Here is a 17,072-nt window from a genome sequence, read left to right as displayed (position 1 = left end):
TTTTAATTCACTTATTTATCATTTTATTTTCTATGTACTGCCTCAATCTTAAAATATTCTCCAGTTTGATATTACAGTTCAAGTTTCTTTCTATGGTTTTGTATAAGATTGAAACAAAATGTGTTTCTTGATTAAAAACTTCAGATTTTTTTCAGCTTTCTCTTTTTCTATTTGCCTGTGCATTTGCTCTGCTCTCTTTTATTTCTCAGTTAGATCATGATAGGACAGAATATAAATCATATATACATTGTATTTCCAACCCAAAATTAAATTGTTAGCATTATAGAAGACTGAAAAGTTACACAAATTAAGATCACCTAGTTTGGAAACTTACTAGTATGACTTCTAGTGCTGGAAGTATGCCCATATTTGACAATGTTTTGAAAAAAGCATCACGGTTTTGAGGTTGTAATGTTTGAGAAAATGCACAAAACTCTTTAAGGAAATTTACCTGAAACACAGAAAAAAGAACCATGTTTATCAATAAAGAGAATGCAGCAACTGTCTTTTTGATCATTTATAAAAACGTTCCTACCAATTCTTGTCTTTTCTCTTCATCTGTAGCTTCATCTGTAAGTTGTGCAAATAGGTCTGTCAAGAATTTTTCATCTTCCTGCAAAAATAAAACAGAGGTCCACAAATTATATTCACAAATTTGAATTAAAACTAAATAAAATGTTTCTTCCATCATTCCCCTCTAGGCAAAAAAGCACCAGTTTCAAATCTGTTCAGTGGATGTCTTATTCATTTTCAGCAAACAAATCGCTATTTGAATATCTAGACCTATTTTAAGCACTATCTCCCATTCCTAAAACTAAAAATGGACCAGTTTAAAAAGTAGCAATAAGCTTTTTTGAATATTAAACTAAAACTATTAATATTTCAGAATGTAACATGGACCATCAAAAGTCAAGCCCAAACAAACAAATAAATAAATAGAACTTTTTATATGAATAAGGTTTATTGCTATAAGGAAGACAGACAATGGTCTTCACTTCTGTTCATATTTCAGAATGCAATCTTTTATTCTTTGCAGGTGGTTTATTTTTAATAGTTCCTTGGAACAGACATACACCATTCTTTATTTATCTTATTCCAAATACATGTTATTGTGTCTAAAGGCATGAAATTCCTATTAATACTGTAGAAAGTACCTGTAGCTTTTTGATACTGTTGTATCATAAGCCAGGTAAATAAAAACGAGGATTTTAAATAACTAAAATCTATGTTTAAAATGTAAATATATTTCTTCAAAATATTATACTTTCTTTGCTATATTGTTAAGAAGGGATCTATCTCAGAGATATCACAAAGAGTAAACCAAAATATATTCTATACATAACCAGTATCTGGAGATAGTGGATACAGGGCAGATGTTCTATTCTACGGTTGATGTTAATGACACATCCCCAATCAAGCCCTTATCCTTCTCTCTAAAACACAATGACAGAAGTACAAGGAATACAGGATGTGGAGCACAGATTAGATAATGAAACAGAAACAATATAATCATACAGGTTCAAGAAAAATTATCCTGAATGTCCACTATTGATCATAAAAAGGAATGCCTACCATAATAATCCTGAGAAAATATAGGTAGTTCTCAACTTACAACAATTGAGCCCAAAATTTCAATTGCTAAGCAAGAGTGTTATTGAGTTTTGCCCCATTTTATGACGTTTCTTGCCAGTTGTTATGTAAATCACTGAGGTTAATTACATGGTTGTTAAGTGAAGCTGGCTTCCCCATTGACTTTGCTTGTCAGAAGTTTGCAAAAGGTGATCACATGACTCTAGGACACAGCAACCGTTGTAAATATAGGTCAGTTGCCAAGCATCTGAATTTTGATCACATGTCCATGGGGTGCTGCAATGGTCATAAGTGTGAAAAACAGTCATCAGTTTTTTTCAGTGTGCTGTAACTTTGAACAGTCACTAAATGAACTGCTGTAAGTTGAGGACTACCTGTACAATAGGCATTGATAAAACTGGGAAATAAATATTTCTTTTTTAGATTATAAACAATACAAACATAAAGAAAAAGATAAATGACTCAGGTGAAATTTTCTTTTTTTTTTAAAAAAATACATCTACAAAAAACAAATCAGAAATACATTTCATTAATTGAAATTAATTTTATTAAACCATTACTTTGATTAGGTTTTTATTCCACAAACAATATAAACAACCTTTTTAATACAATGTAAAAGTGGCTTAGTAATGATGATTCTTCTCTAAACTTATCAAAAATATATCCTCCAATCATACTTAATTAAACTGGAAATGAAACTGGTTTACTACCTAATGATTTCTCAGCTTTGCTTCTGCTTTAGTATTAAATATCATCATGCAATTATTTTACAGTATTAACATTAATCAGAAAAAACAAAATAAAAATGTTTCATAATAAAAGTCATACTTAGAAAATAAACACATTCCTTGTCTTTGAGTAGAAATTAATATATACTAATAGGGTATCAAATAAAAAGAATGTATTTATTATCTCAATAGCAGTTTAAATAATTAAAACTGAGCTTTAATCAGAATAATTCCAATCTGGCAGGTACCAACATATTTATTCACTATGTTGCCTTACTTTTTAAAATGTTCATTGTGTTCTCTATTGTATTACATTATCATTCCACATTTATTCCTATACATTACAGTCCTATTATTTGTTCAAGCCTTTATTCTAACTATCTAGAAATATTAGTAGCATGTTAACTTTTTCTACTTCTAATCCACTAATAACCTCTAATTTTATCCAAGTTAGTAACAAAGGTAAATAAACCAGTGTTTAAGAATCAAAGGAGATTTAGTATTATATTTGAAGATACTTAACCTCCCTTAACCAATATTCTTTTCAAATCATTTTTTAAATAAATTATATGACTTCTGTTAGATTTAAGACCATTGACCTTTTATAAAACTACTTTAAAAAACATAACAGCAAATACCTTCAAATAATAAACCAAAATCTACTGCATTTTAATAAAATAAATGTTATGAAAGGAATGATAATTTTTCACCATATGGTACAAGTCAAATTCATATTATCTCCACATAAAGCCTCACAGTCAACACTTCTCATTTATCGAACTTTTAAAATGCTGTAATCACAAAGATTCCTTAGTGATTAACAATATAAATATGAAAATTGAATAAAATAACATGATATCTCTAATAAGTATCCTAAACAAAGAGAGCCCATGTCCTTTGAACCCATTATCAGGTTCTCTGATTTAACAACCCTAGAACTGATGTCACCTAGTCAAGTAATGAAATGCCTGCAAGCAAACAACCATGCTCAGAGCGCACCAAGAAACTCCACAGTTCAACCCTATGTTCTCTTCTATTGGTTCATTCATACAACTTGTCTTAACAAGCATTCATAAAACCATTAAGGTTGATATCTGATTTTAGGAGACTATTTCTGGGTTTTTGCTACTCTCACCTCCCCAAAAAAACAGGATTCTCACCAGCTCTGAAAACTGTATTTCAGGTCAATTCCATTTGAAAAGGGTGGTCCTGAAACTATCTGTAAGCCAAGTAGATGATGAAAGCCTGATACAGTGTTCTGCTACCTGACAGTGGCCTGCTCTTTCATTTTAAGCAGAAAAAAAGCCTTGGATGATTAGTTAGGGCCAAAGAAATCAACTTTCTTTTTTACTCATTACTGCTCCTTTTTATTCATATTAAGAGGGAACCAATAAGAGAAGTCCAAACATTTTGCTTTAAAATGATCTTGTTGCTCTAATAAATATATAATTTAATAAATTTGCCTTAATACCATTTATTGCTTCAAAATTGTCTATATCCAAATACAGTTTGTAAATACATACCTAAGCATACACTCACAATGTCAGGTATTTTGGTAACACAATGTGTACTGGAATCCAAAACAATTTCTATGTTGTTCCCTCTCTAGCTTCATCTACCAACGGTTTCTGTGACATTCTCCAAGCATTATGCTAGGGATTGTCAAGGTAACAATAACATGAAGAATGATTCCACATAATGTGGAAACTGGACATAAATGGATCCTTAAGGAAAAATCTGTCTCATAAAAATACCATGCAGTACTATTTTATGTGCTGGTTACATGATTTGTATTTTTAAGTAAATATACAAAAATATTTTTTCTGAATAATTTTATCAAAGCTTCAACACTCTTATTTGATATTATAGCTCTAGTGCCACCACATTAACTCAGTCACACTATTCCGATAACTTGAAAAATAATATTCATCACTAATTTTAACAAACAAGGCTAATATTTACAATATTTTCTAAAAGCTCCTTTTAAGAACTGTGCTTCCCAAAGTGATACGCAGTGAGATATGTAAAATTTGTTTTAAAAATGCGTATCTACAGACAACTCATTTAATAAGCTATTCTACTAACATGTTATAGCAACAAATACATTCTGAACGGGAATGAAGAATTAAGAATTAAAACCTCTTGGCCACTGACAAGAAGGCCTGTTCTTAATTCATGCCTACTTCACAAATATCAGCAGCAAATGCTAAGGTAAACACCAAAGTTACATTCGTGCAGAATTGTACAGGTAAAGCCAATAATTTGGTAACCTGTACTATTCCATAAAAGTTTTTTTATAACTGAATAAAGAATAGCTTTATTTTTTAACTAAATGAAATAGCCAAGCAAATGATGTAAGTTGGACTTACAGTAATACAGTATTTTAACAAGTAGTGGTAATGCACAGTAGAAATGATTTTTTGAAGGAAGAAATATTCTGATCTGAAGTATATATAGTGTTGCTACTGGCAGTGATTGTTACCCTTAATCAATTGTAATGCTGTTTGTCAACCCCTCCTCTGAATGCTAGGTTATTGCAGAACATGGTTCCAGACATATTGTTATGAAAACAAACTTGGCAATTTTAATCAGAACTGATTCACATTTTCTGGGCCACATGAGCATTTGGGAAGTTCTATTTTCTATCAACTGAAAGCTCCAGACATATTCAGAGGCTGCTCTTGATAAAGCACAGTGCATTTGGAAATAGCTCAGATCCAGTCACTCAAGAATGTAGGAAAGCAGCAATAAAAAGCACTCCTGGTTACCATTACCACCTCTTAGACACCAACAAATAAATCCAAAAGGCCCATAATGATATTATTGGGTGTAAAATAAGAGCAGAGCTATAATGTCAACAGACTTATAATCTCAAATTGTCATTGGATGAATAAAGAATCAAAAATCTCTCAATTTAGCTTTTGTAACAAAACATATAGGGAGAAACGCTAGCAATGTGATTAAAGTCTAGGTAAAAAAGTGCTCTAAGGGGATCCTATGGTCAGACTGATCACATGCTATCTACAGATCAAGTAGAACTAAGACATTATCATGAAAATCTGCTACCACTTTCCATCCAGAACTTAAGGTATCTAAATTAGGGCTGCGACACAGAAGCTGGAATGGGCTTATTCTCTATTGCTCAACTCAAAAGGAAAGGATCAGAACCAATGGATTAAAACTACAAGGAAAGATTTCAGTCTAAACATCAGATGGAATTTCTTTTATGAACTGTCTGACAGCGGAAGAGACTGCCACATGAAGTTGTCAATTGTTCTTCAAACAGAGGCTGGTTGGTCATGTCAATGGTAATTTAATGGATGCTGCACTAAGCAGAGTATTAGACTATCATTTCCATTCTTGGTTAGCAACTTTCAAAAATCCCTGAACAGAATGGGATAATTCACCATGGCCAACTCGCCACAAGACAATTCAACAAATATAAAAGTTAAATTAATTTCAACAGAACCATGGTCAATAATAATAAAATTAAATCAATCTAGAAATACAAGACACAATAATTTTGATGAAAATGTGATCATCAATAATAAAAATAACTAAATGAAACGATTAAAGCAGTGAGTTGTCCCGCGGTAAGTTGGCCATAGTGAGGACCATCCCCAAAGTTTAAATGCACACCTCCCCTCAACTTATTTAGAAAGAGCATGTTGGAATCAGTAGTATTTGCACAAAAATCTTTCTTTAAAAAGACAAAACCCATGCAAATTTTTTTAAAAAGCATATTCATTTGGAAGATTCTACTAATGACTAATACAAATGGAAGATGTGTTCTCAAAGCACATTTCTATACCAGCTGCTCAAGGAACCATATCCTTGAAAAAAATGAGCGCAACCACTGCATTAATTGAACAAGCATGCTCATGCATAGAAGATGCTTTCACTGGGATTCCTTTTGCTATGGCAAGTGTAAAAATATCTTTGCTTTGCTTTATAGACAGCTTCTGCATTTTTATTAAGAAAGGCTCAAATTTATATATTAAAAATTCTCTATTTGTTCTAAGGAAAGAAAACATTTCTATTTAGCATTTTAAGCCTTGCAATTGTCAACAACCTCTGATGTTTTATAGAAAGGCAAAAACATTTCAAATTCAAAGTGTTCTGAATTCCAATACCTGGTGCTGGTACAGAATCATTTGTACAAATCATTTATCATTTGGGAGGTATTTCAAATTAAAAACTAAGAGTTTCAAAAATAAAACTCTTCTGAGATTATCAGGATATTAAAACTGGCCTGTTAAAGAGTGAATTCACGTTCAAAACAAAATATTTAGAAATGGTTCAAATTCAAAATTATTTCCTTCACCTTATTCATAATACTTATGGTACTTTGATGTGAAGGATGTGTTGTCAGCACTAAATGCAATACTACTTTTAACAGTAAGGCTGGTGCAAGGACCACCTATAAATGAAAAAAAAATTCAATTTAAAAAAGTATCCAAACTTACCTGTAACATACCAACTATTTCTACTTTATTAAAAAATATGAATGAATGAAGAGTAGACAACATGTTTTCCTCAAATACTGAAGGAGTAGGTAGAACCATATCTTGAATATACTGTACTCTGTATGTTTGATGTATTTTTTGTTTCAGCTCCGGGTCAGATATTGGAATAACTTCTTTAAATTTTGCAGTTTTTGTCAGAAACTCCCTGTGTTTCCGTGACTGTGATAAAGAAGGATCATATTCTAGACATCCAATTACATCCATTATACATTCTTCAGAAAACATGACTTCAAAAAGTGCAGTTCTATTCAAGAGGAAGATTCCCTTAATAATTTCATACAAATGGTGTAGTCCTTCAGTATTTTCCAAGTCCTCACACACATGAAAAATTTCTAAGAGTTTTTTTATGTAGCCCTCATTTTCAAGCGCTAAAGCAAGTTTTTCACGCCGCAATGGGGAAGGCAGTGAAGATGCCACAAGTTCTGCAATCTCTTCTAATCGATTTAATTCACAGGATGGTAACTCTAGACCAGGAGATGACATATCATCAAAACGTTCCTCTTCAGATTCATCCACAAGATCCTGAGTAATGTCCACTGAAGGGTCTTTTCCCTGGACCTGTTAAAGTGAAAGAAAAGCAGAAAGTATACCATTTCAGTTGCTACATTTCTACAAGTATATATAGATATATTGCTATAAAATTGAAGAGCCTTGGTGGAGCAGTGGGCTAATGCCTCCTTAAGTAACACCAGCTGCCTGCAATTAGTGCAGGTTCGCATCCCACCAGGCTCAAGGTTGACTCAGCCTTCCATCCTTCCGAGGTAGGTAAAATGAGGACCCAGATTGTTGGGGGCAATTAAGCTGACTTTGTAATAATGCCGCTTGGGGTGTGTGTGAAAGCCCTAATAAGCAGGCATATACATAGAATGAAGGCTACTGCTAAGCTTGTAAGCCGCCCTGAGTCTTCGGAGAAGGGCGGGATATAAATGGAATTAAAATAATAAAAAAATGTTAATTTTTAATAGAGTTGAGAATTATATATCTGCATCAATAAATGCAAAATAAAGAACATCAAAAATGAAATACACTACCAAGCACCATAGAACAAGTCATGAATCAAGAAGTTCAATTAAATAAAAGGCTATGCTATTGTACCTAGTATTTCCAATGAATATATACACTAAAAATTAAATGCTAGAAATAACTTTTTTGATGTAGCCACTAACATGTAACACTAACAACCTTTCTTAACAGCATCAGAATATTATGTAGGCTTGTACTTTTATATTTTGACTTACAGTATTTCTAGTTCAACATATTCATTTTAACTGTTGTAAATTGCTCTGAATTTATCCGAAATCAAGACTGCATATCAATAATAGCTCCACTTGCTGTGAGCCACTCGCCATTTGCACAAATGTGCGTGTGAACGTGCATACCTGCCACTCGTGCAAATGTTGTGCACATGAGCCTGTGCACACGAGCACTCACTCCTCACCTGTACGGCCCAGTTCCAAACAGGGTGCAGTCCACTAGTGGACCGTGGCTTGGGAGTTGGGGACCCCAGACAGAAGGAATATTCAAAGTTATGACAGACGCTCCAATATTATTTACCCTTATGACTGACCCCAGGGACGCTGTGGCATTCCCCGCCTCTCACCCCCATCCCACCCCACCAGGACCCCACAGCACTTGAGTCTACTCCCGAGATGCCCATCACTTATTGTACTTACTTTTTGTAGCTCTCTGCACCTCATGTTGGGGAAAGAATGTAGGCCACATGTCCCAAGATCACATAGCAGTGACTTGAAAGCAGCCACCATTTTGTTCTGGCTGCTTGTAGACAAGGACAAAATGGCAACCGCCAGACAAACTGCTTTGTTTTGCTGCTTTAGCAAGGTCTGCCCAGCACCGAGGAAGCTTCTGAATGCTGCAGAAAGCTTTTCCAGTGCTATACAGACTTGTTAACACAACAGAACAGAGCAATTTGTCCCCAGGCCACATGGCAGCAACACTAACCCAGCCATTTTGTGCCCAGGACAAAACAGCAGCCACTTCCAGAATTGCACCCTGCAGCTGTGCAAAGAAGCAATCAATTCCAATGCTCTAGCAGGCCTTGTAGGTCTACAAAAGATGGGGAGGGTGCACCTTTCTGCATTCAAATCAAAAGCATTACACAGCTGTATTATTTAATCTACTTACAGTAGACAACTTTAGTCTACTTACAGCTCCTTTAGATTATTTCCAATTACAATACTGAAAACACAGTGTATTAATTTAAACAGGTGAAACTTCTGGGAGAAATGGAGATAATTATATAGCATTGTTAATTGCATTAATTATGGCAGATAAACATTCAAGGTACACATCTTACCTGACATATTTTTTCCCATATTTCATCACAACCAGCCTTTTCTTGAAAGCTAAGAGCCAGGTCATAGTTCTCCGCTTCAGACCACACAATCAGCGTGTCCTTCAAAATTAATAAATTTATATGTATATGTACATACATACGTACATATATAGGTATTTAGTAGAGCTGTAGTCATTTCTAGTCCAAATCAGAAAAGGTGTCTTTCTGGGCTCACATGATAATCCCAACCAAATTATGCATTTCAGTAAGGTCAAGAAACTGCTTCAGAACAGACGCAAATTCAGAACAAGCCTCTTCTTACCTTATCCTGTATTTATCAGGATTGCACTTCAAATATGTTTAAGGAAATAAAAGATATATCTAAGAGTTACTATAATAATTACTTTCCCAACAACAGTGTGTAGCACAATGACAATATTCATAAAATGCATCTGTAGCATGTGAAATACAATTGCTTGGCTCATTTATTTAAAAGTGATTTTATATCAATATCATATTGTTTGTTGGCAGTTTATTAATTTTATATGAAAATATGCTTTATTTGACTCTGCACATCCGTTTTGAACAAAGACCATGTCCTCATTGTATTGTTTTCATATTATGGACATGTTCTTATAATTTTAACAGATTGATGTAGTACAATCACCAAAAACTTGATGAACTTAATTAAAAGGTATATAATTTGTAGGTATTTAAGGTGCTAGAAAACCATTTCAATAAAATTTATGGGATTCCAGACTCATAAAAATAGCAAACAAGCTAGTTTATTTTATTTTAGTTTAAAGATGACAAAACTAATTTCAAACCATAGCTGCAGCATGCGTTTTGTCCTGAATTTTACTGAAATGTGGATGACAAATTTACAAGTTTCTTCCCAAATCCCTAAGTGTAGGTTAAAAATTTCTATGCCAGTCTCACAGAAAGACTGGGTATATAATAGCATATTTCCCTGCACTCCAATGTAATTACATAGACAATTTCATTACTTCATACCCTTTTTAAGGTATATTTTAGTAACAAAGGTATTCTTTAGTAACAAAGGTATTTAGTAACAAAGGTAGGCTAAATTGAGAACATCATAATTTATGTAATAGGGATGTATCTTCTTCATGTGCAAGGAAAGTTGTATATTTTCAATCACATCTGCCACTCTACTTTTACGTATCAATACAAGAAAATATTTTGATCAAGCTACAATCAGATTAATCTTAGATGCTGAAAAGCACTGCCATCTGTTTAAACTACAATGGGAAATTATACATTATGTCTGCTTGCACAGAATGAGAAAGAGAAGAGAAACAGAAGGGAAATACATGGAGTCAGAACTGCTGCCCTTTTATCCTAATACATCATTAAGGAGATTTTTAGGGCACAAAGAGAGGTGCACAGAATGAGAATTATCACTAAATATAATAACTCTCACATTCCTCTGATGTGAAGTGGGAGGGGGGAATTGACTGAATTCTCTCTATAAGTGACTGGTAACACTAACAAATCACATTGCATCTTAGAGTCCTATATTTCAGTGACTGAGGGAAGAGTTTTAAAAAATTTTATAGCACAGGTTTCTGCAATTACCAAACCATTATGAGCAACTGAATTTACTGTTGCTAATCAAACATCAGAAAATGTATTTTCAATATCATACTAGAGGTTCACAGGCACGGATAAGAACATTTTTGTCAATCAACTTGAAATCTATGAATTTGAAATTAATTTTTAGGATTTTCATAATGACTTTTGTTTGATATTCTATTTTAACTTTAATAAAATGTTGTAATTTTGTTTTATCAAGAAGGATATAATTTCTCCATCTTTATTATCATTACAGTCCCTAAAGAAGCAATACCAAATATCTTCAATTTTTAATTAATTGCAAGGAAATAAAACTGACTAAACTATTACCTGTTGCTTCTGATATGCAGTATTAGGGTTGATTTTGGATTCCAAAAGTAGAGAACCTAAAGAGCAGGGAAAAATTGTAATATTTATTAAAACAAATTTATTATTTATTAAACACATTCATATTGCTGCCCAATTTGCACGTAGGAAACTCTTGGAGGATTAGAACATTTAAAAATCTACCACATAAAAACTCATGAAAACCTCATCCCACCCCCAAGGCAGTAGCAACACAATCAAATTGACCACTTGATTGGTTCCATCTCCATTTGTGCAGCATATATTTTAAATGTGTGTACCATTCCACAAGGATGCTTTAAAATAAAAATAAAAAACTTATCTTATTAGCTCATAACACATGCCTATTTAAAGAGTAATTTATTGAGTATTTATCCTGTACAGCATGCATGTCAAACTGCCAGCCCGCGGGCCGGATGCATCACGATAAAACCATGCCCTCCCCATTGCCAGCAAAGGGGAAAAGTCACAATACGTCGCACAACGTGACATTGCGAGTTTGACATGCCTGCTGTAGAGAGTTCTAGGAACTGACAATGATTAAATTGTGCAATATTTAAAATTAAAGCAAGAGTTAGACTGGATAAGCAGACTTTTTCAAGTTCATTCTGGACATGTTTTCTCTCTAATAAATATTCAGTTGATTAAAACTACTGTACGTGAAAAAATCCAGATGGAAGAATCAACAAATCACACCTTTTCTAAGTTTTTTGGAAGGGATAAACAGAAAGTGTCATTATTCTGTACAATCCGAAATATAGGCAAACAACGATACAAACATAATCTAAGAAAAACTAGTACAAATTTCCTAAAAACAGCCCCATATACAAAATTGTGCTTTTTAAGCCACTTTTACTAGCCCAGTTACACAAATACTGAATCATTTAAAAATATTAGGTAGCAATATGAACTTTCCTGGTTTGGAAATAATTCATAAAGATTATTTCCCAGACCAGTGAAACTATTGATTTGAACTCACTGCCTCAGTCAGAAAGAAGCAACATTATGTATGCAGTACAGAATATTTTCTCCTACCATTAGCCGTAGTTTTATAATTTATCAAATCAGTGGATCAAAAGTTTTTTCCCCAATCTAGTATCACCCAGATATGCAATCACTGTACACCCAGATGTACAATCATGAAATCTGCGAACTGTAATTTACAACATCTCTAAGCACCAGATTATATTTGCTTTAATTTATAAACTACCTGATTTCAATGGACTCTGGGTGGTTACAAAATCTGAAAAATATATAATAACAGTTAAACCATATTGCTAAGGCTGAATAACAGTTGAAAAATTAGGATGGTGGCAAAGTGAAAAGGTATTTATGTTAAACAGAAACAACAATCTTGTTCCTGAAACTGATTCCCAGTGTAAATGACACTGTCAGGACTATGTTAGTATCTTTTTTATAATACAATTGTATGAAGCATTTTGAAAATAACTGAACATTCTTAAAAAAATAGAAATACCACTGACTTCAATCGCAAAATAAATTTGCCTTTAAAGTTATTATTTCCTCAAAGCCCAGCTAGAAGGAAATTTTGTATTGCTAAAATGTCATAAACTTCATGGTTAAATTATTAGCACCCTCACCAATGATGGTGTGTTTATTTATACTGGTTACCTTAGGGCACAAAGATAAAAGTTCACTGAAATTGACATGGGAAATAAAACATTTTCATAAAACACTAAAAACATTTACACTATTCAAAAGTATTTCAAAATTAGAAAAGTATACATCCCTAAAAAAATCTGCTCCAAATAAGCCTGGAATAAAACTAGAGTGAAAGTTCTTAGTACGATGGGTTAAAAGTGCTATATTGGTTTTAATGTTTTACAACTTGTCACCAGAAGAACAGGTGAGCTATAAAAAAATGCACTTTGACAACAAGCCTCTACTTTAATAATGTCATTTTGCACTGCACTGGTTTGCGTGATAAACAATTAACAATAGGTAAAGTATCACAAATTATTTTGAATGGCATGTAGATAAAACAACATCTACATACCATTCAAAAAAGACAATCAAAAAGGCAAAAAGGAAACAAAAAGCCAAAAACATTGTCTCACCAGCAAATCAACACCCAGATGACTAGTGGTGACACCAAGATTAACTTTAGACCAACAATTAAGAAGCAAACAATACCAATCAAGAAATTACCAACTCAGACAAACAACCTAACAGTAAACAACAGCTTAATCAAGGAACCACCAAGAACACTCCCACCAACATTGGCAGGGCAAGCCACTAGAATTTTAAAAATTCTAGCATGTTACCTAGTTAAGTAATAAAATGTCTGCAAGAAAACAACCAACCTTAGAGACCCCCACACCTCATTATTTTATCATTGTATCAGCACTGTATCTGATGTTGCTAAATTCTATCCCACTGAAACATGCTGGACTTATTTAATCATATGAGTGAGGCTATTTGAATAGGTCTTTGTGACTTGCCACAAAGATGCTGATTAGGTGAAGAGGACACAGGTTTTCTATCCACATGGTTCCTTGGTACTCGAAACATTGCTCAGTTTAAGAAATGACAACAGTGGTGCATGTTTACATCCATACCCTAAAATTCTTTACACATTACAGGACTTTCTTAAAACATTGTAAATATTTACATTATATATACAGATGTACATACACACCGTTTTACAATAACAGTAAAGTATGCTCCTCAATGGTAATGATTAAATGCCTAAAGTCAATGTGTGATGCCCATAGAAATCATGAAAATGTGTGCAAATACTCATAATAAAAAGAAGACTATCACAGAATCATAGGGATCTTGGAGTCTTCTAGTCCAACTCCCTGCCTGAGAAGAAAGCTTAAGTAAAGCTCTCTTTACTTAATCCACATAAATTTGACATAGGCCTGTCTTAAAACTGTAATGTCTACAGTTCAATTGGTTCTTCAACGACCAAACCCATCTCCCAAGGATGTATACTGTTCAATGTATAACAAATTTCCTAATAATCTTGTTATGATGGAAGGGACCATATAACTGAGGGTTGGTTAGGGGAAGATCAAATGCATCTTGCCATCTAAGATGTCAGATGGCCTATATCAGGGGTATCAAACTGCCGACCTATGGGCTGGATGCATTGCCGGCAATGGCAAAACCATCCTGATATGTTATATTCTGTTTGGTGGGTAATGTCAGGAACATCAAAGAAATACATTATTATACTAATACACTCAAATATGGGATTTCACATTTTTAGCATAGTAAACATAAGACACACATTTCTAATAATCTGTTACAACCTTCTAAAATTATTTTATATTCTGAGTCCATCTGAATATTTGGTTAAAATTATGACATCACTGTATTCTAACTTAAAGCAAATACATTCCTTAATTAGGATCAGATTGGAATATTTTTATGCACATATTAAAAACAAGTCTCACTGAAGTGAATGCGACTTTCTTTAAAGTAATGACATACTGAAACTGGTGGCAAATTGATTCCAGTTTTATTTTTCCCCTATTAGCTTCCATTCATGCTTGCTTTCGGAATAAAAATCTTCAAACTTATGTGAAACAGCTGTTTCACCTATATGATTAAAAACAGAAGAATAACATGGCCAAATAGCTAGGAATACTAGTACATTGAGACAAGATGGGATTTGAAATTTCAATGGTATAATTAAAACAAGTCACCAATTTCACTTCTGCTTCACAAAAAGATTTTATATGAGAATAGAGACATGCTTCAAAACTGGCAACTTTGGAAACTGTGTTTAACAATCATTTAACATGCTTAAATTATAGATTCCACTTATTCTAAGGGATGATAATGGATAGGGTTCGTTTTAACTAAAAAGCAAATTAAATTTTGCTACAGAAAATGGAAGACACGACAAAGTATTTTAGATAGTCTACAAAATTTCTAAGGTAAGATAAAGATTTGAACACCTTGTTAAATATTTGGCCATATAGCATTTTAATGGCCTACACATGAGTTAAACCAGAATACTATCAGCTTAAACTATTAGGTTATTTAAATATCATAGGAAAAGTCCTCAATGTCTAGGAGAAAGTTTAATTAATACTTTAAATAATTAACACTATCCATAGTCTGCCATCTAGAAAAATCTAAAGCCACACACTTTGATGACAGTTAGGCAACTTACATAAACACAGATGGAGATTGTCTTTTGTGAAAGCCATCATGTAGAAATTATACCTGATTCTCACCCTCTCAACTTACGCAGTACAGAAATTCACTGTCCCACATCTAATTATTAGCACGTGTCACAGTCAGTTCGTTAACACAAGGATTAAGCTGTTTGGTGTATAAAACTTGTTCAGCTATACTTACCATCACTTTCTGCCCTGACAAGCAGGGACATGCCCTTCAGCCTTTCCACATAGCCAGAGGACACATGTCCAGTGCCCCGATCATCCCATTGTCTGTCTTCATTTAGTGTATAAACCTTCACTCTCCTCCGAGTATCGGTCATTCTGCCTTTTTCCAAACCACAAGGGTCTATATGATAAGTCTATCAAGAAAAGCTGCGAGGGGGGGCTTTGCCCCCCTCAATGAAGGGGAGCAGAAACGGGAGCAAGAGTCCCACACAATACCCCAAACAGATCTTTTTTTTTTTTTACCGGTCCTGTTAAAATAACTGCCTCATCACCCCAAAAAAGGTGAGGAGGCCACACACTACCCACGGGGAGTACAGAACTTTTTTTTTCTGTAAAAAAAAAGGTAGCTACGTAGAACAGGAGAAAACAGGAAATTACAAACGCGAAGGTTTCCGAGAGAAGAAACAGAAAAGAAAGAAAAAAAAAACACCGGGAGAAACGGAAAAAGACGACGACGACGACAACGTCAACAGTTAAAAAAAAAGCGAAATCTAACGTTACGACAGGCGATTCCAAGCAAAAAAAAAACCAATCGAAAGAATTCACCAGTGGCAGACGACTAACGTTAGTCAGGGGGCAGATGAGGTGAACCTGAAAAGCAGCAGCAGCAGCAGCAAGTGGAAAACAAGCCTTACTGACAGGAAAAGCGGGAAGAAGCTTTAGCTGCCTATGCAAAAAGCCCTCCGAAGGAGAGGTGAAAACGCCACGGGCACGGGGAGGAAAACCCGCGGGTCCTGCTGGGGCATCGTTAGCAGAAGGGGCGAAGAGGCCAGCGGAGGGGAACGGGGAAGCCCGGGCCAAAAAGGGGGTCAATTTCCCCTCGGCCAGGCCTATTGTGCAAGGCGCTGCTTAGGCCCCAAGCCCCTTTCCTCGCGCTCCGTTAGCCAGGCTAAAGGACCGAGACGGAACCGCCCCTTCTTCCTGGGAAAGGCCGCGACCTAAACGGACGGCGGGGGACGCCGGGCTTGCTGGGATGGAGGCGGGAAGAGGCAGACGCCCGTGTGGGGGCGGAATGGCACGCAGCGTGGGTGCTCGTCTCCCCTCACGAGCAGCGATGACTGCACTCTCTCAACGCGACGCCGCCGCCATGTTCTTCCTGCGCCCGCTCTTCCGGATGCTGCTGGCACTCCTACCAACCTCCCTCGTCCCTTTCACGCGGCCTGGCTCCTTCCCTGCACCCGGCAAAGAAGCCCAAATCCCCTCCGCGGTTTCGGGGAGGATGGCTGAAGCGGTGGCCGTCTGTGTCCTTCCGTCTCAGCCTCGGTCGCTATGCGGCCGCCATCTTGGTTTCACCTCTCACTGGATGCACGGGGTCTCTCAGCCGAAGGCAGCACGGGCCGGGCGCGAACATTTAAAGGGCCCGCAGCCTTCAGGAAGCTTGAAACAAGGCCCCGTTGAAAGGTGCGCTTCACACCTGGCTCCTTGACCAAGTGAAAATCACGGAACCATCTCCTGTAAGAAAGCACAAATGCTCTCCTGCGAATCGGCCCTATTTTGTTTTCTTTTGCTGCAGCCAAGACCATTTTCTAAAAGACATTTTTCGCACGGTGGACTAGCCAAAAAAAAAAAGCAAATGCATCTACCTTATTTGTCCAGGTTTGGGAACATCCTG

The 17,072-nt window shown here is 35.3% G+C and overlaps 1 protein-coding gene across 4 annotated transcripts in view; it reads right to left on the bottom strand.

Annotated features, from left to right (window-relative positions):
- PPP4R3A (protein phosphatase 4 regulatory subunit 3A) overlaps window positions 1-16,751 on the bottom strand; it is a 32,806-nt gene extending 16,055 nt beyond the window's left edge. For 2 of the 4 annotated variants that reach the window (XM_083379487.1, XM_083379489.1), the window contains exons 1-7: window positions 15,414-16,751; window positions 12,289-12,321; window positions 11,064-11,119; window positions 9,159-9,257; window positions 6,785-7,402; window positions 536-613; window positions 335-451 (exon numbers count right to left, since the gene is read on the bottom strand). In XM_083379487.1, the coding sequence (XP_083235613.1) occupies window positions 335-451; window positions 536-613; window positions 6,785-7,402; window positions 9,159-9,257; window positions 11,064-11,119; window positions 12,289-12,321; window positions 15,414-15,555 (1,143 nt within the window). In that variant the 5' untranslated portion in view covers window positions 15,556-16,751. The remainder of the gene's footprint in view (window positions 1-334; window positions 452-535; window positions 614-6,784; window positions 7,403-9,158; window positions 9,258-11,063; window positions 11,120-12,288; window positions 12,322-15,413) is intronic. The other 2 variants (XM_083379488.1, XM_083379490.1) reach the window with 2 other exon arrangements.
- Between the last annotated feature and the right edge of the window lie 321 nt (window positions 16,752-17,072).

Source organism: Vipera ursinii (genome assembly GCF_947247035.1).
Source record: "Vipera ursinii genome assembly, chromosome: 1".
Classification (NCBI taxonomy): Eukaryota; Metazoa; Chordata; class Lepidosauria; order Squamata; family Viperidae; genus Vipera; species Vipera ursinii.
Note: the sequence above shows the minus strand (reverse complement) of the source record. Positions and strands in the feature narration are given on the sequence as shown.